Raw genomic sequence first — 26,148 nt, 5'->3', positions numbered from 1 at the left:
TAACAAGGGTACTTATGCATGCATGAGGATGTATTTGTGTGTGTGTGTGTGTGTGTGTGTGTGTGTGTGTTTCAAGATCTCCCTACCTTTTATCAACCGTCTCTTCCTCAAAGCATCACCTATCTTTTTGTGTGGAGAAGTTAGAATTCATGAATTGAAACAATCAGCAATATTTACTAGGGGCCTTATGGCCAACCAAGCAGAACTCAAAGACAGGTAGAGAACAACACATGCAGCCAAAAGGGTACCAAATACATGGCTACAATGACAAAAGAAGAGGATCACTAAATTGGCACAACCGGCGTGGTGCAGATGATATCTATACACAAACCAACTGCCTCTATAAGGATCACACCAGTGAAAACCATGGAACTTGCCATAATAACAATCCTCAAACAAGGCCCACATGGACACGGATACAAAAGGCCAAATCAAAAATAAATGCAAACACATGTCTGCCAAATGTGCCCAAAACTAATCCAACCATCACCTCTCTCTCGACAGTTTTTTTTTTCCCAACTCACTAATTTATCAGAATTCCCTTTCTATTTATCTTCCTTTTCCTCAACAAAAGGTAGCCCTAGCCTCACACACACCAACCACAGCGGTCCTGGCTACTTTGGGAGGTCCATTCTTTTTGGACCTGCTAGGGAGGATTTAAACTTGAGACATGAAGGTCCCCTTGAACATCTGTTACTATAACCATATGTTACTGGAGTTCAAATTCCAAGTGGCCTGGACAACTTGCATTATTTAAATAATTACAACTTTCAAATGTACAACAAGAAGCTCTGCATGAGGCAGTTGTACATTGCTATTGGAAAATCAGCACTGTCACTGTCAATGGTACTATTAAAAAGGGATTCCAATCATTATAAGGTGTATATGGCATGGCAAGTATGCAAACTCCTCTGATAGTCTGATACTGCTGCATTTCTTGTCAAACTGCCTGATCTGAAACTCATTTTACTCTGCTTATACAATGTGGTTCCTTTTGAACCACCGTTGTTTAATTGTCTGATTTCTAGATTCCCAAAATCCACACTTCCTCGTATTTTTCACCCAACCTCCCTGCAGCAATCGCTGATTTTCTACCAATCAATGCCAAGTCCACGAACTAGGAAGAGGTCATCAACATATTTGATGACAGGATCCACAGAAACAATGTACTCTTGCATGAGGTCTTTTGCAGAGGTTTCTGTACAAGAAAAACACAAGGGACAATATGTTGACAACATAAGCATCATGACCCATCCCAGCTTTAATTGTATCTACAACAAGAAGCAGTTCCTTTTAAATTTCTTACCACTGTTTTACATCACAATGATAAAGCCAAATTTTTGCACATCAGAATCTAGACATTTCAAGAGTATTGTACCCAAACATCATCAAAAGAAGTCTTGCAATTCAGTGAGTTTAGGAAACATATATAATGGCACAATCAGGAGCCCATCATTCTTTGGCCTATCAATCTAGTCAACATATCCCTTTGAATGGTTACCTACTCCATGGTCTTGCCTGCAAAGATCATTTCCAGGACTAACAATGCCATTAAAATTGATAGTCCTTTGAATCGTTGCTTAATAGACAGCCCTTGTTACCCACCTCGATACCCTCAAAGACAGCAATCAATGCAATGATCACTCTTTTTTATCTCAATACTTACACTGCATGCATGCATGATAAATATACTGTACGCTTACATATATCAAACCTTCCAACAGCCACAATTCAACATCTGTCTGGCAGCCAGCTATGTGGAAATGAGTCAGCTCCTTAAAAATATCATAAATTTTAGGGGCACCTAATGTTCACCCGGAGGCAGCCAACCATACTATGTTGTACTTCTATACTATGAGAGTACGTGTATAGGAAAATCTATGATGCAGCCATTGAATGCACAGAAAATGACAAAAATTGCAATATGAAAGGTAGTGCATAGCTAGATCACATACTTGGGGGTGCAGAACTAGTCAAGGTGATTGACACCATGAATGCACACAGTGGAAAGTGTGAAGAAAATGAACACTGAAATCCTCCAATCATCTCTATTAGGATGCCAAGGAATCCCAAACACCAGCAAGGTTTCTTAAACGGACCACTATGACCCCTACAAATGGACATCCTCCAGTCATCTCTATTAAGCTCTCAAGCAATCCCAGACACTAGCGAGCACTCTTAAAACGGATGTGAGCCCCACAAGCCTATACATTGACTCTTGTGAGCTAGATAAAGCAACTGAGACATACCATCAACTAAAATTATAGGAATAATCCAGGTTTTGTAAAAACTGGCTTGCCACAAAACCTCAAGTCATAGGATGTGAAAAAAGGGAATTGACCATTAAGTACTGAGACTACATCAATCAAGCTGAGTTGCATACCAGATAGGGGTTGCCAGACAAAGTCCAAAGCATGAACCTGAAGAGATAGAGGCTTGTAAGTGTTTCTCTCTACTCTACTTCAAGCCTCCACATTTGCTCCGGCTGATCAGTTTCCCCATACTTTGTATTATGTAATCATTCCCATTCTTGTTGATTTAGTGCATCATTTCGTTTTATCATCTAAGCACTCATTTGTTGGTCATGTTGTTCATACATCTTTGTGAACTCTCAGTTAGCCCTAGTTCAAGGTAGTCATGCATGATTTGTACAATATGTTCAGTATGTGAATATGTATGATATGGAACATACACAAAAATTTTGCGAATAAAATACATTGTTTTATTCAACTTCAAGATAGAAGTTCAAATATCATGAACGGAGTCTTACACAAAGAGTGTTGAAAAAAGAGGAAACTTTGTGTAAACCAGGGCCCTATCGTATTCATTCCAATTCTTGTCTATTTAGTGCATCATTTCATTACATTATCTAGACATTCATTTGTTAGTCCTGTTGTTTCACAAAAGCGTTCAAAGAAACAAAATGATCACAAACAAGAGGAAATTTGTGTAAACAAGAGCTATCGAAGCATAAAACATAGATCAACAATATAAGGAATCTACAACCATGCAGGATAAGGCTAAAAGGGAATACCGTAGGGTTGAAAGTGAAGAGGGAGATGAGCCAAAATTACCAACTACACATGATGGCAAAAAAGGATACCTGTAGACATGTGGGGACATCTGCCATGGTGCCTACATCCTCAAGAAGACTAACCAACACTACTATGTATTAAGCTTGAAGCTGATCATGCTGTACTTGCTTACAATACAGGCACCTAATCCTGATATGATAATGTAGTTCTGATATGTTTCTACAGTCTGAATTTGCATTATAGGTTTAGTCTGAAAACTTGCATATTGCCTTTATATTTCTTCACAATTAAATTTGTAGCTTGCTTCATCCATCCGAATCCTGTTACTGCTAAAAGAATGGCAGTGTCACATAAAGCATGCAGCAGGGATTGAACTTGTTCTAGGCCCATTTTAAAATCCAAACAACACCTTTTTTTTTAAATTCAAGTTCTTACTACTGAAGGAAATGTATTACCATCTTCATTAAGCTTGTCTAGTAACTGTGACCTTGTTGGAAGAGTGTAAAACCCTGCTGCCACTGCTGTTCTGATTGGAAAGCTATGGTATGGAGCAAATACTTGAGCATATGCATGGGATGCCGAATGTTTAAGAGAACTGTCCCTGAAAAGTAAAACAATGTCACTTGGATGTAGTAAAATGGCACAGCACTTCAACTTCTGTCAAATTCCATATGCATTACTGACTTAGTGTTCCTTACTGTTCTTTTGTTAGATTCATCTAGCATGAACAAACAAATACAAACTCCAAACTTAGTGCTATAGATACAGTGCGGTATTTTACTTGTCATCCAGAATGCCTTGAAAAAGCACTTTAACCATATCAAGCCCACGTTTAACCCTCAGTAAGTTACGTGAATGACTGCCTGGTTCTCTTACACAATCATCCCTCACATCCAGCTCAATCAGTGACTGCAGTGTTTCAACATTCTTTGACACAACTTCAAGATCTTGGACCTGTATTTGGTAGCATGATGTGAATGATAAAATAAAATGACATTACAGAAGTTTTCAAATAATCCGATGAGACATAATTTTAAAAACAATCCAATGACACCACAAAGTTACTTTTCAAAGAATTCACAAACAGAAGATCCAATATTCAGAAATGCTTCAATCTGTTAAGATTTTTAAAGAGTATAATATTGCCTTAAATGTCTGTGCTCATATTGAAGGCTCATGGAACAGATGTGCCTTACTGAAGGCTGCACTTGTGAGGATATTTGCCTGCAGTTTTGAGAAGAGTGTAGAAGTGCAGATGTCTTCCGTAAGATTTTATATAGATGAATTGATTTCCTATTTGAGGTCATACCTCAACACAAAGGGTTTAAGCTATACTCTAGTCCCATAATGTCTGCACCTGCTGAACAGTCCTGAACAAAACTCACTTGGGCACCTGGCAGATAGAAACACAATAAATATTTGCTAGATGCATGGGAGCATGAGATGTGCTAAAACATGGACAAGTGTCCGGACACCAACAGCAGTAAGGAGATGCCAGAGTGTTAAACAACTGAAAAGATGAAGAGAACCCAAGAGAATACAGTCTGACACTCAAAGGGCACGAGATCCTTTTTTCCTCCCAGCCTTGCCTAGTTATTGCTAGCAACTCTCATCGTAATCCAATTGCCAGCCGTCATTTGTTGGTTAGTCCTACTATTCCTAGACTCTCTTTAATTCTAGGCTCCCCTAAACCCCGTTCGGGCGCCCAAGGCCCCGGACGGTCATCCCTCGTGCCTGTTTCCCGTAATTTACCTTATTAATATAACATTTCCTTCCCCTTAAAAATCGGTTTCGTCCTCGAAAACGATACTTGGAAGGTCTAACTGTAAATTGGGAAACCTTTTCCTTAGGGTACTTACTCGCTCCCATGTTGAGCTTTCTTCTGAACAATCTTTCCACTTAACCAAACATTCTTGATAAATAGTATTCCTTGTTCGTCTGTTACGAACATTTAATATTCTTTCTGGTTCATGTGGATTAGATTGGTCATCCAATAGCTCCTCAATGTTATCATTTAAGATTAGATTATCCAAATCACCCAGCTTCTTCCTTAACTTACTTACATGAAAAACTGGATGTATTTTACTACCAGCAGGTAGTTGGAGCTTGTAAGCCAGTTCTCCCACCTTTTTAAGTATTGTGAAAGGACCACAATACCTGGGTGAAAGTTTTGGACATTGTCCCGTTTCATGGTTTTGGTTTGTTCAGGCACCTTAAGATAGACCAATTCTCCTTCTTCAAAGGAGATGTCTCTTCGGTGAGGATCTGCATATGCTCTAGCTCGATTTTGAGCTTTTTTAATATTTTCTTGAGCAAATTTTAACATACTATTCATATCCTCCAAAAAATCCTTAGCTGCCTGAACCTTTTCCTTATGCAGTCCTACTGCATGAGGAGCTCTGGGCTGAAACCCATACATTAACATAAATGGACTATATCCAGTGAAAGAGTGCTTGGCACTATTATATGCAAACTCTGCTATCGGTAGATACTCTTCCCAATTAGTTTGCCTTTTACTTACATATGCCCTAAGCATATCTTCAAGGATTTGGTTAACCCTTTCAGTTTGCCCATCAGTCTGCGGGTGATCCGCCGTACTCATGCTAAGTTTAGTATCCAACTTCCTAAATGCCGCACGCCAAAATTGACTATCAAATTTTCTATCCCAATCAGAAACTATATTTGCCGGAAGGCCATACAATCGGTATATGTTCTCTACGAACAATCTAGCCAATTCTGGTGTTTTAACATCAGTTGAAGTTGGAATGAACCTAGCCATTTTGGTTAACCTATCCACAATCACCCACACAGAGTCGTGCCCCCTCTGTGTTCTGGGTAATGCAACAATAAAATCCATGGAGATACTCTCCCATTTTCCTGAAGGAATCTCTAGTGGATGGAGAAGTCCTCCCATTTTCAATCTTTCAGCTTTATTAACCTGGCATTTATTACATTTGACCACATAGTCAAGGACGTCCTTATTCATTCCAGGCCAATAGAACTGCCTTTTAATAAGACTATAAGTCTTATTAACTCCTGGATGTCCCACGCTAGGGATATCATGACACTCAAAGAGTATCTAGCGCCTTATTTCTGTATCTTTCGGGACACATACCCTACCCTTGTAGAGTAAATAACCATTATCAATGGTAAAATTCTTCCACTCGAATCCGGTTTAAGCAACCCCTGATGCTCCATTTCCTTGTTGAACATCCTCAGATATTCCTTCCTCAGTAGAAGCACTTTCATTTGGATCCCCATTTTTTATTGCTTCCCATATGTTGGAATATGCCGGATCAACCTGGCATTTCCCTTTTAAAGATTCAAGCAAGTCGGAAGTGAACTGAGTAAAACTCAATTCATTTATGATGGGCATTCTGCTGAGTGCATCAGCTACTATATTATACTTTCCTTTTCTATATCTTATCTCACAGTCGAACTCTTGGAGGAGTTCGGCCCATCTGGCTTTACGCCCGTATAAATCCGGTTGATCATTAAGCCACTTAATGCTTTCATGATCCGATAAAATCAAAAGTTTGGCACCGTACAGATAGTGTCTCCATTTCTTCATTGCATGTACTATTGCATACAGCTCCCTCTCATAAACAGAATAATTCTATTTTGCACGGTCTAATTTCTGTGAGAGTGCACTGCGGAAGAGGAAATACGAACACGGAGGGAGAGAGAGAGAGAAAGCAGAAAATAAGGAAGAGAAATCTGCACTGACTGAAATGAATGCTGAATACACTGAAATGGACTAATCAGTCCCTGCACGCAGCCCACAGCGTCAGTGAGGGCACCAGATCAGGCTGATGATGATGGCAGCACCACCACGAGGGAGAAGAAGGAGTGTCGGAATCTGCAAGAAGACAAGTGACCAAGTGGGGAGGGGGGTGCCTATAAATAGGCAACGGACAAACCCTAACCCTAACCCTAAAATGGGCGCAAACCCTAAAAATGCCCTAAAATGGGCACCCCACAACAGTGACCAAAAAGTGGCCGGGCAGCCAGTGGCTGCCCACCAAACGAGGCCAAAAAGAAATACACATCCTAAGACAGCCAGTCAAGAGTGACTAGCCTCCCCCATCATAACACATGACAGACATGTCAGAGCTCCTAATGTCCTCGTCTGACTCAGACTGAGGCTCACAGGCAGGAGAGGACAAGGCATGACAAACATGACTGCTAACACCCCCTCCCCTCTCAGATCCTGGATGTGGCTGAAGGCCGAAGAGGAAATAGATCCTGGGGTGGCAAGAGGAATGCCAATGTCGATGAAGTCCGTCGATGTAGACTGCCGCTGAAGGAGCTCCTCACGATCCTGGGAATCCCCCTCTAAAACACTAGGGGCCAGGGAATCCATAGCCGCATCACTGAGATCGTCCCCCGCTAAAAGGGATGGGGGGTGCGAGGGAACCACCGAAGGAGAAGGTGGGGGATGGGAAGGAACCTGTGGAAAAGAGGGTGCACAAGTGGAAACGGGTGTAGCAATAGACTGCCTCGGAGGACCCTGCATCAAAGAAGGGGAATGGAGCCTGTAAAGCCCGCTCTCCTGCCAACCTGTAGATAAGACAGCTCCTGTAAGAGAATCCTCAATAACAACAGCATGCTCGGTGAAGATCACTCATGTGCCAAGCCTCGTAAGGCCATAAACTGAGAGGAGGGGAAGGCCCAAATCCGGAACATGTAGGGCCTGTGAAAAGGAGCTCGAAGGTCGGTCGGTAAACAAAGGCAATGTGCCAACACCACTAATAGGCACCGATAAAATGTCACCAACAGTGACTGAACCCTCTAATGGACGAAGATCCTGTAACAAATCACCTCGGGGAGTCATATGACTCGAAGCACCACTGTCCACTAACCAAGGCTGCGCAGAAGACATTGCAGCCACGGAAGAAGGATCCTCCTCCAAAGCATGGATATGAAGGAACACTGACTCATGGGTAGCACCTGGTGTAGAGGTAGAAGAAGGCTCCGATGTAGATCCACCCGTCGCTCCCGGACGAAGGTGAGGGTACTTCTTCCAGCATTTCTCCTCGGGATGTGTCCCTTTCCCACAGTGTGGGCACTTCGGGCTCTCTGAATCTGTGTCAAAGCCTGAAGAACTGTCCTTCTTCTTAGCCTTTGACTTCTTCTTCTTCTTCTGTCCTCCCGAACCTGCAACAAAGGCTCTAGTGAAGTCAGATCCACTAGCACTGATCTCTCTGAGTCGCTCGTCATGCTCCAAGACAAGCGGGGATAGCTCCTCCCATAGAAGCTTCTCACGGGTCCTCGATGTAAAAAGGCTGGTGTAGAAGACATCAAACCGAGGCGATGGCAGCTGAATCAAAAGAATCATAGCCATGTCTTCAGAAGATATCGTCCGACCGAGGGATGCAAGCTCATCCCTCATATCCTGTAATCTGTTGATGTGGTCCTTCGTGGAAGGACTATCATCAATAGCGAGCATCCGCAACTTCTTTTCGAGAGATATCCGGTGGGCAAACGTCTTCTGTTGATAGAGAGACGCGAGCTTTCTCCACACGTCTGCTGCAGTCTTGAACCTGTGAACATGAACAAGGACAGAATCCTGCAAACTCAGAAAGAGGAAAGATCTGGCTCTAGAATTGAGCCGATCCCATAAGGTTGCACGATCCATAGATGTCCCATCTGCGGGATCCACCTTAGGCCGGGGAATAGGAACAGAAACAAGCTCCCAAAGATCGAAGGAGTCCAAGATACACTCCACCTTGCAGGACCATAGAGAAAAGTTGGAGCCATCCAACCGGTCCTCTTTGGGCAGCTGAGGAAGTACGGGTACCTGTACAGGGGGTACCAAAGGCTGCATCTTCGGTCCACTGGAAGAGGATCGCCGAGATACATGAATAGAAGGGGAACGGGAAAGAGGAATAGACTCCGGACGGCGGTCCTCGTGATAGAAATCACGCCTCCGTTCAGATGAGTGTCGAGACAAAAGCTCGTCATCTGAGTTATCAAATCCCGTAAACTGATGAGAAGACATCTTTGATATCTGCAAACACCAAAACACAACAAGGGAAGGTTGCCGGTGCCGAAACACAAACACCAGAAGCTCCTGAGCTAGCCGCCTTGCACAGAACGCAAGGATGATGTCAAACCCAAATGCTAACGATGCAATCACCACAGAAAAACAGCCACCTGCCTGAAAACGCAGCCTGGAAATAGGTCGCCAGCAGGAAAAGAGCCGGCTGAAGATGGAACAACAGCCAGAACAACAAGGTGCAAGCTGGAGGAGTGTCGCCCAGCTGGAGGAGGGCCGCCCAGGCTGAAAACGCAAGCAGGAAGAGGTTGGTGATGATGTGGCAGCCACTGGAGGAGGCGCCAGCAGCAAACACAAATATTTGGGACACCAACACAGGCCGCCTTGATCAAGAAGATAGTGCAGAAGGTGACGCCTCAGCTGTTGGAGACGTCTTGACCAGCAAACGCAAAGTTGTGGGTGTTCTCCCGCGTAAATCTCAGCTCCGTGTACTCTCCTTCGGCTCAGATACCATGTGAGAGTGCGCTGCGGAAGAGGAAATACGAACACGGAGGGAGAGAGAGAGAGAGAGAGCAGAAAATAAGGAAGAGAAATCTGCACTGACTGAAATGAATAATGAATACACTGAAATGGACTGATCAGTCCCTGCATGCAGCCCACAGCGTCAGTGAGGGCACCAGATCAGGCTGATGATGATGGCAGCACCACCACAGGGGAGGAGTGTCGGAATCTGCAAGAAGACAAGTGACCAAGTGGGGAGGGGGGCTGCCTATAAATAGGCAACGGACAAACCCTAACCCTAACCCTAAAATGGGCGCAAACCCTAAAAATGCCCTAAAATGGGCGCCCCACAACAGTGACCAAAAAGTGGCTGGGCAGCCAGTGGCTGCCCACTAAAAGAGGCCAAAAAGAAATACACATCCTAAGACAGCCAGTCAAGAGTGACTAGCCTCCCCCATCATAACACATGACAGACATGTCAGAGCTCCTAATGTCCTCGTCTGACTCAGACTGAGGCTCACAGCCAGGAGATGACAAGGCATGACAAACATGACTGCTAACAATTTCTTGCTTTCAAAAGCAACTGGTTGACCTTCTTGTAATAAGACCGCGCCTATCGCCTTATCACTGGCATCAACTTCAACCACAAATGGTTTATTGGGATCCACAATTAATAGTACTGGAGCTGTAGCAATAGCTACCTTAAGTTTTTGAAAACTTTTATTTTGGTCTGTTCCCCAATTAAAGCTCTTTCCTTTCCCTTTAAGTTGGTCTGTCATTGGAACAGCTATTTTGGCATAATCTCAAATGAATCTACGATAAAATCCAGATAAACCTAGGAAGATTTACAGCTCTTCCAGGTTCCTTGGAGATGGCCATTCAATAATTGCCCCTACTTTTTCTAGATCCATCTTGATTCCCTCTTTCGAGATAATATGCCCCAAATATTTGACCTCTTGTACGAAGAATTCACATTTAGTTTTCTTCGCATAAAGGGAATGTGTTCTTAACAGTTGGAATACCAATTGTAAGTGTTCCAAATGTTCTTCTCTTGATTTACTAAAGATCAAGATATCATCCAAGAAGACTACTACAAATGTCCTAGATAGGGCCGTAAGACACTATTCATCAGCTTCATAAAGGTAGCTGGTGCATTAGTGAGACCAAAAGGCATCACCAAAAAATCATAATGCTCGTATCTAGTACGAAATGCTGTCTTAGGAACATCTTGTGCCTTAATTCTTACTTGGTGATAGCCTGATCTTAAATCTATGTTTGTGAAGAATTTTGCCCCTTGTAATTGATCAAAAAGATCTTCCATTCTAGGCATAGGAATTTTATTCTTCACTGTTATTTTATTAAGTGCTCTATAATCAACACAAAGTCGCATAGAACCATCTTTTTTCTTTACTAATAAAATTGGCGAAGCCCAAGGTGAATTACTGGGTTGTATAAACCCTTTATCAAGGTAATCCTTAATTTGTATTTCAACTTCTTGGTGTTGCGTTTCACTTAACTTATAAGGTGGTTTAGAAATAGGGTGAGTATCCTTATTTGTGTCAATTGGTTGATTTATATCACCCCTATCTCGTGGAAGGCCACTTCGTAAATCAGAAGGAAACACATCTTTAAAGTCATCTAACAAACTACTTAATTCATTATTTACATTCAACTCACAAACATAAGAAAATTGTTGCTTTATATTACAGAAAGTAAAAGTGTTTTGTACAGGAAGAGACCATAACATGTATATCTCACAAACTTCCTTCTTTATCAGCTTCTGAACCTCAGTGGAACACAACAAAGGATTATCAGATACTTCATGTTCACCTTGAATGACAAAAGTTTTACCATCCCTTTCAAATTCCAGTGTATTATGATGATAACTACGTTTTAAGGATGGTTCCAATCCCCATAGCCACTCCCTCCCTAGAGCAATATCGGCTCTTTCCACGTTCATAATTTGGAAATCAAGTTTATCTTTATATCCTTGAATCTCAATTTCCAAATTGGATACCATTGTATCCCATATTTTATTATCTTGACCTTGCATCATACGAACAACATATTGATGCCCACTCTTTTGTTGGGAAAGTTTCAATTTTTTGACAAGTGCATAATTTATGAAATTGTGGGTAGCAAAGTCATCAATCATGACTCTAACCCTCTTTCCAGCTATCAATCCATGCACTCTAACTAAATCATGTGGCCCAAAGGTAGGCTGCCACATAGAAGTTGACATACAACACTTGTGTTGTACATCCATGTGCAAGACCTCTAAAGATTTATACCTTTCATGCCCCTTTAATTCTAAGGTCTGCACTACATGGATTTGTTTTTCCTTTCCCTTGCCCTTGTCCTTATCCTTTCCTTTGTCTTTCCCCTTTTTCCTTTGAGGGCAATTCCAAGCAGCATGGTTAGGGGATAGGCAATTGAAACACAGCTTTTCTTTTTTGGCCTTATCAAAGTCATCTGGACTTAACTTTGGCCTTATATATTGTTTCTTTTCAAAAGGTTATTTTTTATCCTTTAAAAATAGCATTTTCCTTTTAAATTTGCCCACAAATTTTGAGGTTTCCAATTCCTTAGACTTGGGCTCCGTATCAGTGAGACTAGTGAGTGTACCTGGACGCGTACTATCTTCATTGATTAATGCAAATTTAATTGTCTCTTCCAGCGTCTTAGGTGAACTCCTTTTTAGTTCCTTTTTACAAGCCTTATCTAGTCCCCTAATGAATCCTCTTGTCTTTTGAAATTCATCTATTCCTTTCAATTTGAGGATTATCTCACGATATTCTTCCAAATATGTCAGCAGGGGTCTTCCCCTTTGTCTGACATAATCCCAATCTTCCCAATTTCTTTCCATTTTATTTTCAGGAAGGAATTCTTTCAAAAAGACGGATTTAAATTGAGCCCAAGTTTCAGGTATTTTATTTGCCTCCTTTAAAGTTCGCCACCATTTATACGCTTTTGGCCCCAAAGTTAAACTGGCCTCCAGTGCTTGGAGATGTGGTGGAGTATTTTTAAGTTTATGTAAATCTTCCCATTTTTGGAGAAAATTAAAGATAGTGTCTTTATTTCTATCTTTTTCCTCCCCGTGAAACTGAGGGGGTTTCATATCTTTTAGAACTGAATTATCCCTCAACATGTGGTGGGGTTCCTTAGGATCTCGCATAGTCACATCTAAATCTTTCGATGAAGATGGGATATCCGAGGTTTCTATCTTATTTTTATCCCTTTCTAGTAATAAAGTTAATTGAGATTTTATTTCAGTGAGTGTTAGTTAAAAATTCCATTTGAACCCCCTGTGCCTGCACACGAGCAGTTAGATCATCAAATTGTTCTCGTGTGGCAAAGAATTCTTCCCACTGTTCTTCTTGCATCTCCGTTTCATGGGAATCTACCATAGGGTAGTCCCCACAACTAGAACCTTCCATTACTCCTCCTTTCCCTTTTTCTGCCATTAATACACTAGAATTGGAAAGCAAAGATAAGAAATTTGCATACAAAGTAAAGTACTTCCCTGGTTATAATGACAGGGCAGCTGTTGCTGGTTTTATTAGTAAGCCCGAAGAGTGAGGAACAATTTTTATCTTCCGAACTAAGCCGGTTACGCAGGAAATTGAGCTTATTGGCAGAAACGGCTAGTATTTAGTCCCCTTCTTAATGATCACGCAGACCATCAATACACCTTTCCTGAATTTGTTCTCTGCTCAACCTGTACTTGTCATACAAGTGCAGTCGGGGCTGGCGACAGAGATACCAGACAGTAGAGGATAGCGTGCAGTTGGCTGGTCACAGAGAGACTAGAGAATAGCATCAATTTTATTTGTTTGCGTCTCACACGTGATCCAAGATACGGCGTTAGACGTGAAGGGCAGCCTCTTTTCGCCGAATGATAAGTGACGTGGCGAAAATGAACCTCACGTCAAATTTCGTATGACGTGTCATAAGGGCGCCGAGGAAGAACAACTTCACGAGTAAACGGAGCGGGTAAACCGAGCGAGACCCGTCGGCTCTTGAAGACAGAATAATCCGACGACTTCTCAAGAAGGAGAATCCAACGCCTGCGCCTACTCTGATACCAATGTTAAACGACTGAAAAGATGAAGAGAACCCAAGAGAATACAGTCCGACACTCAAAGGGCACGAGATCCTTTTTTCCTCCCAGCCTTGCCTAGTTATTGCTAGCAACTCTCATCGTAATCCGATTGCCAGCCGTCATTTGTTGGTGAGTCCTACTATTCCTGGACTCTCTTTAATTCTAGGCTCCCCTAAACCCCGTTCGGGCGCCCAAGGCCCCGGACGGTCATCCCTCGTGCCTGTTTCCCGTAATTTACCTTATTAATATAACACAGAGTGACAGCCAAATGGAGGTGACAAGCAATCATCTAGGTGCAAGAGGCAGCCAGAAGACAGGCACCAGGCACCAGGCAGGCAACATCAGCCAGCAGACCAAATCAGCGAAACCCAGCCTGGTAACACTTGTCACATAGCAGAAGGAGATCGGACTTGCTGATCGGCCTGTTCCGGCTCCATCTACAAAATCCGACTTTCCCACTTGTCCATGAAAAGAAGACAATTGATGGCAGCATTGGAGGCAAGTAAGAGGCTTCTTTCTAGGTGTACTGCAGAAACTCACTTGTCAGTGGACTCAGGTCTGGCAGAGGTACAAAGCAACGTTGCCGCTCTTGATGGTGACTATAACACCTGGTTTGGTCCTAACCCCTTGTACTATTTTACTTGATTTATACTTGCAGAATTTTAAGAATCTCTCTGTGTCCTAATGAGTATTTATATTATATCAAGCAATTACAATAGTACAAAAAGTCAAATGACTAGAAGAGTACAAAAGTTACAGCAACAAAGCAGTAGAAATTGCTGTATGCCAAGGAACCAGATCCTCCCTAGAAAGATGATCAATAAGCCAATTAGATCGTCCAAATATCAGACAAAATGATCCAGATTTTCTGTGCCAAGCAGCATGAAAGAAAATGGAGGCATGAATTCCACACTAGTGAGACAGAGGAGCAGTTTCCCGAAAATTCAGTGTTTTGCAAGTGCCATAGCAAGAGGAGGCCCACCAACGATGACACGCCAAAGGATGACTTTACATTTGTACAGAGTCTTGTTGATCTAACCCTCAATGACAGTCATTTTCCACCAATCCTGAGATTTATGCAAGCCCCAAACAGTATGGCCCTTGGCAACCAGCCAATGGTGGTCCTTCATCATAAGGTGATACACTTGACTAGCTGAAGCCTTTTCCAAGTCAACCAACCTGCAACGTCCCAATACTGCCATGGACGATCAGAATCGAGGGCAAGGAAGTGCTCTTTGGGCTGCAGTGGCGTCAAAAGCTGGTTTCAACAAGTCCCTATATCCTTGAGTTCCATACAATTAATGAGGGAGGATTAGGCTGCATTGATATGAAGACCAAAGGACTATCCAAAAAGATTCCATACGTCCAATGCCTTATGGAGGTTATCTCGTTCTGCTTTGAGAATCATAAAAGTGTCATCTGCTACTGATTGGCCCACAAAGTGTTTGCCGAAGGGAGGAGAGAGCAGCCAAATGTCCCGTGTCCACCAAATGGGATAGACTGGAGAGGACCGGATGGGTTGCCAAGTCAAAGAACAAGGGGCTCAAAGGGCAGCCTTGTCTAACTAAGCATGCAAGAACAAATGCCTCAATGACCCCACCATTGAGCATGACCCGCAAAGAGGCATCCGTGCTAACCGTGTGTGTCAAACCAGACATGCTGGACCAAAACCCATAGCATGCATAAGCTCCACCACGGAAGACAATTCCAAGTAATCAAAAGCCTTTTCAGGATCCAATTGAACCAACATGACTTCCTGCTTGGAGTGTTTTGCATAGTCAATGGCCATTTGAACATTCAACACATTGTGCAAAATATTCTTGCCCTTACTAATTATGGCATACAAGGCCAAGAAGGTGCTTATGGAGACGATTAGCCATGACTTTAGAGAAGATCATATACATAGATCCCATCAAAGAAGTGGATCACCAATGCTTTGACATCAAGGGTGATGGCACTTTCGAAATCAGCTTAATGACTCCCACATGTTGGAGCTCAGCTGGATGCAGCAGAAGTTCGAGGAGTGAGCATGAGAGTGTGACGACTGGTGAGAGTCAGAGAGGGAGAGTCAAGTATGATGCGATATGAGCATATCAACAGTGTTGGTACACAAAGAATAAAATGTATTTATACTTAGGGCACGTAAGGGTGCATTCACATGTACAACTAAATAATGTGCGTGTACTATACACGGAGGTTAAACCGGGCCTTTATCCCAACAAACTCCCACTTAAAGGTCCGAAGTGAAACTCTAACCAACACCCACTAGTCGTATGCAATGCTCATGCTGAGCTTTGCCTAGCCTTTTAGTGAGAAAATCTACAAGGTTCTCCTGTGTTTTGATCTTGGTCAATGTGATTTGACCATCTTCCAGAATCTATCTAATAAAGTGATATCGCACATCTATATGCTTTGTGCGTGAATGATACATGGCATTCTTAGCTAGATACACAATACTCTGGCTATCACATCCCAAAAGTACAGTAACCATAGACATGCCAAGATCCTCTACAAGTCTGCTCAACCATATAGCTTCCTTAGAAGCTTCAGTAGATAGCTGATATGTATTCAACTTCATTAGTACTCAGTGCGACGATGTTCTGCAACCTGGAACACCAGAAAACAACCCCACCAGCAACTGTAAAGACATACCCGCTGGTGGACCTACGAGTGTCCAAGTCACCTGCCATGTCTACATCACAATAACCCTACAAACTAAGTGTACCCTGCCCATCGCAAGTACACTTTCTTTGTGTATCCTTTAGGTATCGAAGAATACACTTGACAGCCTCCCAATGTGTTTTGCTAGGACTTCACAGAAACCTGCTAACTCCTCCCACTGCATGAGCAATGTCTGGACGAGTAGCAAACATAGCATACATAAGAGAGACACAACTTGATGCATAAGTAACTCCCTTCATAGCATTTGCTTCCACGTCATCTTTTGGGTTGTTGGCTTTGCTAAGCTTAAGATAAGGAGGTAAGGGTACCCCAAAAGGCTTAGCTTCAGATATGTTTAATCTGTCCAATACCTTTTCAATGTACTTTTCTTGAGATAAAAATAACAATTTTTGCATTCTATCTCTACGAATCCTCATGCCCAAAATATGCTCTGCGTTTCCCAAATCTTTCATGGAGAAGGCTGTTTTCAGCTGATTTTTTAGAGCATCCAAGCTAGTTTTTCTTTTCCCATCTAGCAACATATCATCCACATACAAAACAAGTATGATGGGGTTGCCATCTGTATTTTTTTTCATGTACAAGCAATGATCTACATGGCTGCGTGTAAACTCATGAGATAGCATAAAAGTGTCAAACTTTTTGTACCACCGCCGTGTTGCTTGCTTCAGCCCATACAGGTTGTGTTTTAGTTTACACACTATCTGCTCTTTTCCAAGAACTACAAAGCCCTCAAGCTGTTTCATGTAGATTTCCTCATCAATGTCACCATGCACGAAAGCTGTTTTTATATCCATTTGATACAGCTCTAAGTCCAATATAGCAGTGAGAGCAAAAAGCACACGTAGAGTGGTCATCTTCACAATCGGTGAAAAGACCTCTTGAAAGTCAATCCCTTCCTTTTTTGCATACCCTTTGGCAACCAGTCTCGCCTTGTACTTGGGTTTCCCATCAACAGTCTTTACTTTGTATACCCATTTGTTTGGAAGAGGCTTCCTTTCTTTGGGTAACAATACAAGATCCCAAATATCATTCGCATACAGAGATTTAATCTCTTCTTACATAGCTAGCTTCCACTTACTGCTGAACTCACATGGCTTAGCCTCTTTGTATGTAAGAGGCTCACCCTCATCTGTAAGCATCACATAATGCAAGGAGGGGGTCAAACCTACGTGATTGCCTTCTTACGCATGTAGACCTACGTACCCAATGATCGACATTTTCAAGAATTGGGTCTACATCCGGAGGTATATAATTTTTAGCATTTATTGGTTGTTGCAAGCCATTTTCAGCATGTTGTTCATGCTGTACAACACCTTCATTTTCATTACCAGCATCTGCATTTTCATAATCAACAAGTCTATCTTGTTATCCATGACCTCCTTGTGCTCCTAGTTCTTCCATCATCATCTGGCTCAAAAATAACCGGCCGATCATCAATTTCAGCTTGTGGTACAACAACATGAGGCTCATTTTTTGAAGTAATAGGTTGCTACAAACTCTAAAATTTGACCTTTTTCATATCTTCATTAGAGGCTAACGTACCTTTCAACAATTTTGCCTCATTAAACACAACATTACGGCTGCGAATAATTTTCCTGGATTGAGGTAACCACACTCTATAGCCAAATTCACCCTCATCACCATAGTCCATGAAGATGCCTTTGGTGGATTTTGGGTCTAGTTTGTTCCCCAGCTAATCTCTAACATGCACAAAAGCATCACAGCCAAATATGCATAAATGGTCATATAAGACCGATTTGCTAGACCAAACCTCCTCAGGGATGCCATTATTTAAAGGCCTGTTTAGAGAGCAATTGCAAATTTGAACCGCAGTTTTGAGTGCCTCTCCCCAAAATTCATGAGGGAGATTAACAATGGGCAGCATGCACTGCACTCTTTCACATAAAGTCCTATTATATCTTTCAGCCACTCCATTTGAAGAAGGGTTGTAAGGAGCTGTAAGATCCCTCTTAATTCCATGCAAGTCACAAAAGAACTTGAATTCAGTTGATGTGAACTCACCCCCATTATCAATTCTTAAGCATTTAAGCTTTCTACCTGTCTGAGTGGTCACAAATGCATGAAAAGTTTTAAAAACAGCAAACACTTCACTTTTCTTTTTCAACATGTATATCCAAATCTTTTTGGAACAATCATCTATAAAGGAGATAAAATATGCAGCACCACCCAACGATTTCACAGGCATACTACGTACATCAAAATGCACTAAATCCAAGACATTAAACTTTCAAGAGACACCAAAGTAAAAGGAATTTCTTATTTGCTTTCCAAAATGACACTCATTACAAAAGTGAAGTTCAGAGCCTTTTCCATCAACCCTCTTCAAAGAGGTAAGGACATCAAGTCCTTTTTGGCTCATATGGCTTAATCTCTTATGCCATAACTCCAAGTGACTGCAAATTTCAGCAACTGCAAGAAACTTGCCATTCAAGGCTTTACAGTGCAAACAATACAAAGTGCCCTTCTTGGTTCCTTTTGCAATCAGCATGGAACCCTTTTTCACTTTCCACAAACCACCACCAAATAGTGTAGTGTAAACTCTTTTTAATGCCAGGTACATATCTGACGTCTTTCAACACAAGCTCTTGCCCATTGTCTAAAGACAAGTGTACATTGCCAAACCCATCAATGTTGCAAGCATGGTTATTTCCAAGATACACCTTCCCATAACTGCCTGCATTAAACATAGCAAAACACTCCAACCAAGGAGTTACATGGAGTTACATGGAAAGAGCACCAAAGTCTATAATCCAAGTTTGAGTGACACCATCATGAACTGACAAAAGTGCATCAATCACATCAACCTTGGTAATCTACATGTCCTGCATGTGACATACAAGGGCATCATAATCAACTGCACATAATACATTAGCCTCTGTATCTGAAAGCTCCTCTATGACCACACTAGAGGCCACATTGGCCTTTTTTTTGCCTTTGATTGCCTCAGATGTACCTGTCTTATCCTTATTCTTTTTCTCATCTCCTGCATTCTTCTAATTTGCATCAATGTCAACCAATCTGACCCAGTTGAGCGAAATTTTTCCAATACATGAAAAGCCCAAATTTTCTGGGATCCATTGTCAAGAAAATTTACTCAAAAGAGAAAAATTCTGACTAATTTGACAAAATCCCCAAATTAATTAAGGTCACCACACGTAATGTCTACAATTTCTGACTTGAAAATCACTAAGGGGCATAAACAAGTCAAATGTGGAAAAGCCCCAAATTTCGGGCTCAATTTTAAGCAGAATTTACAACTGTGCTTTCACGTGTAAATCCCTAGTAAGAAGAAGGGGTAACTTTGAAATTGAAGGAATTTTTTGATTCTTTAAATAAATAGCGAGGGAGGGACCGTTGACCCTGCCCCGTCATGTGACGGCTGTCACGCCTGCCGACGCCTGGAGTCCCGTCATCACACATACCTAGTGCCTGCCCGCTCTGTCGCCTGCTTCACACCCATCGCCAGCCCGCACGCGCAGAACTTGTCAGGTTTCCCACGCCTGGTCGTCGCCTGCTTGGTCCATGTTGGTCGCTATCCCTTCCCATGACCTATTCTCGTACATCATAGCATGGACCTAATGTATCTCACGCGAGAATCAAAGGAAGCATCTATCAATTTAGAAATGCATTACTTACGAGCGGAACCGCAATTGGATTGACAGTGATGCCTTCGCTCGAAGCTTCGTTGCTAGTTGTAGGATTGCCATCCGCACGCGACATTCTTCGCTTGGAGACCCTCATCCGCAAGTAGACTCAAAAAGATTAAGAAGGCGGAATAGATTCAAGATGGGAGAGCGTAAGAAAAGATGGTTTAAGTCGAGGATCGAGATAGAGAGAATTGTGTAGCCTCTCGAGGTAACTCTTCTCTCTCTCTCTCTCTCTCTCTCTCTCTCTCTCACAAACACAATCTCTTGGAGGGGTATCCTTCTCTCTACCTCTCTCTCGCAGCCTCTCAGGATCTCCTTATGCTCCCTTGTGCCTCCCCATGCCTCATATTTATAATGAATTAGAGAGGAGGGGATGAGACTGAGAACAAAGTTCTTGGTGGAGAGACTCTTGGAAAACTCAGTGATCCGATGCTTAACTCATAAATCTGATGGTTGCATTGGCTCCAAAAGGAGGGTAAAACCCCAAGACGCTTGATTAGAAAGCTCTCAGTTCACTCCTTTTCTCTGTTTGAAGTATTGTCTACTATCTGTAGACTGCAATCGCGGCGCGCGCGATTTCGCGAATCACTTTTTTTTATTTTTTTATTTTTATAAAATCTCCAAAACTAACTAAAACATCACTTGTTTGTCTTTTCTTTTAAATGGCATCTAGTTCTATCTTTTTAGGATAATATCTAAAATATCTAGAATATGCTAGTTTTGCCCAAAATCTAATATTTTTGGACCATCCAAACTATACACATTAATACTAGTGGTTAATATGGCTCACAAGTCTCGTTCACGATGTAACTTCCATGAAGGGTGGCTACGGTCCTTGTCAATCTGAGAAAATATCGGATTTATGACTCTCGGTTTTTTTAACATATATAGTTTTTAAATAAAAATCATTAACTATTAACATTAGTTAGTTTTTACCTTAGTTAGTCTTTAGTTGGTAAACTTACTAACTTATTAAATGACTAACTAACTTTCGAACTAACCAACTAATTTTTATTGCGTGGAAATATTACATCCTCCTCCCCTTAGAGAAATCGAGATGTCCTCATCTCACGAAAACTGGGGGTATCATTTTGGAACATGTGGGTTATGGATCCACCACGCTTTCGTTGCGCTATTCTGATCACTCAACACAGGCATGTAGTCTTTTAAAACAACCTATTGTATTTGATATATCCGAGTTTTGATTACAAGAGAAAATTTATTATACTTACATCTCATGGATATCTTCTAGTGTTTTTCCTAAGCACCTCGATATTCTAGATCACTGGAGCTTGTACAACTTTATTTCTTGTAAGCTCAAGTTCTCTTCGAGTTCTGCTGGGACAATTGATGTAGTTATGTCCAATGTTGTGGCACCCAAAGCATCAATGTTTAGGGTGCTTTGGGCATTCCCTTTTGAAATGACCTAACTCCCTGCAATAGAAACAACACGAAGCTTTATCACTAGCGGTCACAAGGTTCTTGGTTGTCCTTGGCAGGAGTCTCTTCTTTAGACCAAATTGTCCTAGGATCCTTTTAGCAGATTGGAATGGTCCTTTATCTCGGAAACTATGTTCCCAAATTGTCATTTTCTTAGTTCAAGACTGAGCTCCATAGACAATCAGCTTTGCTTGTAATATTAAAGAATACTTCCAAGCTTTGGCATTTTGGTAAGGCCCAATCTATATGTTGAGAAGGAACGACTTAAGAAAAATTCATTGCAAGTTATAACTGTCATTCCTTGCCAGAGTATCTCTAATCGTTTACAAGTTCTAGGCTCAAAATAGATGCAACTCATATTACTCAGGTTAACTGTAGTTACAAGAGTAAAGTTTATTCCAATACAAGTTGTATTTCATGTCGGCAAAATTTCTAGGATTTCTAATCATCCTGAAGAGGTGTTGTAGGTTCTAAGTCTTCGTCTTCATCTCATTCCTCTATATATCCATAGACTGCACCTGTGTAGCTTCGTTTTCTTGGAGACTCAATGTCTTCTGGACTTAAGTCAGGGCAGTCTGCTTGGACGTGTCCTAGCTCATTGCAATGGAAGCATTGACAATAGGGACATCTCCTACGGATATGCTCTATCTCTCCGCACATATGGCATCTCTTACCCTGATCTCGGGAGTCATCTTTACTACAATTGCCCGATTTAAGTTCTTGGACGATTGGATTCGCTTGAAGTAATGCATCTTGCAAGTCCGTTGGACGCATCGCTTCAAGACGGTGGTTCAAAGGAGTGTTCAGGACATGGCAAAACTTGGATACTTGTTGTGCAATATCCATAGGTAGCGCATATTTTAGTAGGGTTACAAACTTTGAGTAGTAAGCTTCCAGGGTTAATTCCAGCTGCTTGAGCTTGAAGAATTCATTCATCTTCAAAGTCTAGTAGGTTGCCGAAAGGTATCGTCCGCGTACAGCATCTTTCAGTTGAGCCCAAGTGACAGCGGCTTCAAAAATACCTTGATCTTTGCACCATTGCTTCCACCATAACCGAGTTGGCCAGCTAGCTTAAGTTTGGCTATCATTGCTTGATTCATGGATGCAGTTCCCGAAGCAGAGAAATAATCATCCATCAATTCGATCCATGTCTCCACCTCTGCTGCGACGTCTATCCCTCCTCCATCAAACTTGGGTGCCTTAATTTGCTTGAGAATAAATTTCTTCTCTTGCAAGTCAGCATTCGTGGGTGAAGAAGATGCCTGGAGATGTTGTAGATTCTAGGTCTTCGTCTTCGTCTGATTTCATATATCCATAGACTGTACCTGTGTAGCTTCGTTTTCTTGGAGGCTCAATGTCTTCTGGACTTAAGTCAGGGCAGTCTGCTTGGACGTGACCTAGCTCATTGCAATGGAAGCATTGACGGTAGAAACATCTCCTACGGATATGCCCTATCTCTCTGCACGTATGGCATCTCTTACCCCGATCTCGAGAGTCATCTTTGCTACAATTGCCCGATTTAAGTTCTTGGACGATTGGATTCACTCGGAGTAATGCATCTTGCAAGTCCGTTGGACATTGCTTCAAGACGGTGGTTCAAAGGAGTGTTTAGGCCATGGCAAAACTTGGATACTTGCTGTGCAATATCCATAGGTGGCACATATTTTAGTAGGATTACAAACTTTGAGTAGTAAGTTTCCAAGGTTAATTCCAACTGCTTGAACTTGAAGAATTCATTCATCTTCAAAGTCTAGTAGGTTGACGGAAGGTATCGTCCGCGTATAGCATCTTTCAATTGAGCCCAAGTGACAACAACTTCAAAAATACCTTGATCTTTGCACCATTGCTTTCACCATAACCGAGCCTGGCCAGCTAGCTTAAGTTTGGCTATCATTGCTTGATTCATGGAGGCAGTTCCCGAAGCAGAGAAATAATTATCTATCGATTCGATCCATGTCTCCGCCTCTGCTGCGACATCTATCCCTCCTCCATCAAACTCGGGTGCCTTAATTTGCTTGAGAAGAAATTTCTTCTATTGCATGTCAGCATTCGTGGGTACAGAAGGTGCCTGGCAATCAAGCCATACCACTCAGATTATTCTGTTTAGGATATGTCTACGAACCATACATTAATTAGTCATGCAATATTACGAAGTTTCGCTCTGATATCAACTAAAACGTGCTTGGACAGTCGATAGGTGAGCACGTTACAGCACCTCATAAAGGCGCTCCAGCAATAACCACATGTAAGCAAAGCAAGTTGAAGAAGGCCTCTTCAACTCCAATGTGTTATGCTCACAATACATCACAAGCACCTTTACCTTTACCGTAAAGAATGTGACAATGGATGTAGCTTTGTGGACCACTTTCTTCACCCACTTGAGCTTTCCAATGTCCTCCATGAGCAAGTCCAAACAATGACTTTTACATGGAGTCCACACAATCATAGAGAACTCGGCCTCAAGCAAACGGCCCATATACCGACAATTCAATGCATTGTCGGTAACAACTTGCACCACATTTGAGAGGCCCACCTACAACCACCTACAAATTACAAGTTATGTATAAATCAAATTTCAATTATGAATCATAATACTATCATAATGAAAGAAAGTGAAACAAATTTAAAACACTAATTGCAATGTATACCTCAATGATAGCTAGTCGAATGTGGCGGTAGATGAATGCGCCCGTCATTTTTCTCCTCCTCTTGCCGGTATCTACGGCCCACAAAAAGTAAGTGCCGTGTAGACATAAGACGAGTATGTTAATGATGCCCCGTTTCTTACGATCACTCCATCCGTCGGTGAGAATGGAGCAACCATATTTTATCCATGTGGCCCGAATAGGTTCGTGGACTCTATCAATCCTCTCCTTCTCTTCATCAATCTTTCTCGTCCTCATGTCATTGTATGTGACACCGGTCCATCCTTCATATAGACCCATATTGGCAATGGCTTTTACCATCTTCTTCCATTGCTCTTGCTTTAGGACATTGAATGCAAGATAGCACTCAATCACCATACATGCAATTTCAATGTCTGCAAGTCGTTGCCTTTCTCTAAGAAAGGCAACCGATCCATACAAATGACCGGGAGCTTGAGAAAGAGACAATTCTCTCCGGCACCGCATGAGTCTCCACTCTGTCTTTTACCGGAGCCGAATGCAAATATGGAGCCCCCACTACCAATGGTAGAGGCCTCTCCCGCATCGGTTGAAAATACGCCCACATTGGATGCTTCCTCATTAGTAGGTATAGGAGTTGGTGCCGATAAGCCACTTCCTCCTCTTCTTGTGGATCCCCCGCTCATCTTGGCGAGAATCTCCTCCGCAATATTTTTAGAAATCTCCCTGCATAGAGCAACTTGCCCCTTCGTCTTGGAAAGATGTTGGAGAAGTCGAGTTGCACCACTTGTATAGTGCTTCCCGCAATGCTTGCATGTCCAATGGTAAGAGTTGGAATTCTTTGTGTTCCTCTCCACATGGATCGCATGCAAATTGAAGGCCTCCTGCTTCTCACGAGTTATGGAGAGAAAGAGATGCTTGAGTCTCGACTCTTGAAAGTTGAGAGGGAGACTTGAGAGGCCCTAGGGTTGGGGTAAAGTTGAAAGAGCAAGAGTTAGAGAGAGGGGATGGGAGATGAGAATGGCAAATGCTTTGATAGGGTGCAAGATAGAGGGGATGGGAGATGAGATTTGAGATTGGCAAATGCTTCGATAGGGTGCGAAAAGAGAGGATCGGAGGTGAGATTCGAGAATGACAAATCACAAGTCCATTCAAGAATCAAGATTCAAGAGAGAAAGATGAGAATGGTAAGTCACAAGTGCTTGCTGAATTGGTGTGGAAGCATGGAAGAGAGGAGCACCTTTTGTAGATGAGAGAAGGGTCAAAGTTCAAACAGTCTAAGAGGGGTCAACGGTCGAAGAGAGGACTCCCAGCTAGAAGGAATCCAAAGAGGGCTGGGAAGGGAAATGCATGGCTAGAAAAGGCGGTGGGGTGAGGTATCCAAGGCTTCCCACCCCCGAAAAAGTGCCATGCAGGCAAGCGGAGTAAAAGCGGGGGCGCAGAATACCGTACGACGTACGAAGGTAACTATGTGTATGCTATGGTTGCTACTCGTCCAGACATTGCTCATGCAGAGGGAGTTGTTAGCAGGTTTATGTTAAACCCTGGCAAAACACATTGGGAGGCTATCAAGCGTATTCTTCGATACCTAAAGGGTACATAAAGAAAGTATATTTGCTATGGGCAGGGTGCACTTAGTTTGCAGGGCTATAGTGATACACACATGGCAAGTGACTTGGACACTCATAGGTCCGCCAGTGGGTATGTCTTTACAGTTGCTAGTGGGGCCGTTTCTTGGTGTTCCAGGTTGCAAAACATCATCACACTAAGTACTATTGAAGCTGAATACATATCAGCTTCTGAAGTTTCTAAAGAAGCTATATGGTTGAGCAAACTTGCAAAGGATCTCAGCATGTCTATGGATACTGCAATTTTGGGATGTGATAGCCAGAGTGTTGTGTATCTAGCTAAGAATGCTACGTATCATTCACGCACAATGCATATAGATGTGCGATATCACTTTATCAGACAGATTCTGGAAGATGGTCTAATCACATTGACTAAGATCAAAACACAAGACAACCCTACAAATGTTCTCACTAAAAGTCTAAGCAAAGCTCAGCATGAGCATTGCATACGACTAGTGGGAGTTGGTTAG

At 42.2% G+C, this 26,148-nt stretch overlaps 1 protein-coding gene across 1 annotated transcript in view; it reads right to left on the bottom strand.

Moving 5' to 3' along the window:
* Window positions 1-509: 509 nt before the first annotated feature.
* The window catches only part of ACD11 (Glycolipid transfer protein (GLTP) family protein), a 39,000-nt gene continuing 13,361 nt past the window's right edge, over window positions 510-26,148 (bottom strand). The window contains exons 2-4 of the mRNA XM_087670993.1: window positions 3,817-3,989; window positions 3,491-3,636; window positions 510-1,198 (exon numbers count right to left, since the gene is read on the bottom strand). Of these exons, the coding sequence (XP_087527119.1) occupies window positions 1,092-1,198; window positions 3,491-3,636; window positions 3,817-3,989 (426 nt within the window). The 3' untranslated portion in view covers window positions 510-1,091. The remainder of the gene's footprint in view (window positions 1,199-3,490; window positions 3,637-3,816; window positions 3,990-26,148) is intronic.

This window comes from Lygodium microphyllum, chromosome 29 (assembly GCF_053477565.2).
Source record: "Lygodium microphyllum isolate KBCC chromosome 29, Lygodium_microphyllum_v1.1.10, whole genome shotgun sequence".
NCBI lineage: Eukaryota > Viridiplantae > Streptophyta > Polypodiopsida > Schizaeales > Lygodiaceae > Lygodium > Lygodium microphyllum.
This window is presented reverse-complemented; position numbering and strand designations above follow the sequence as displayed.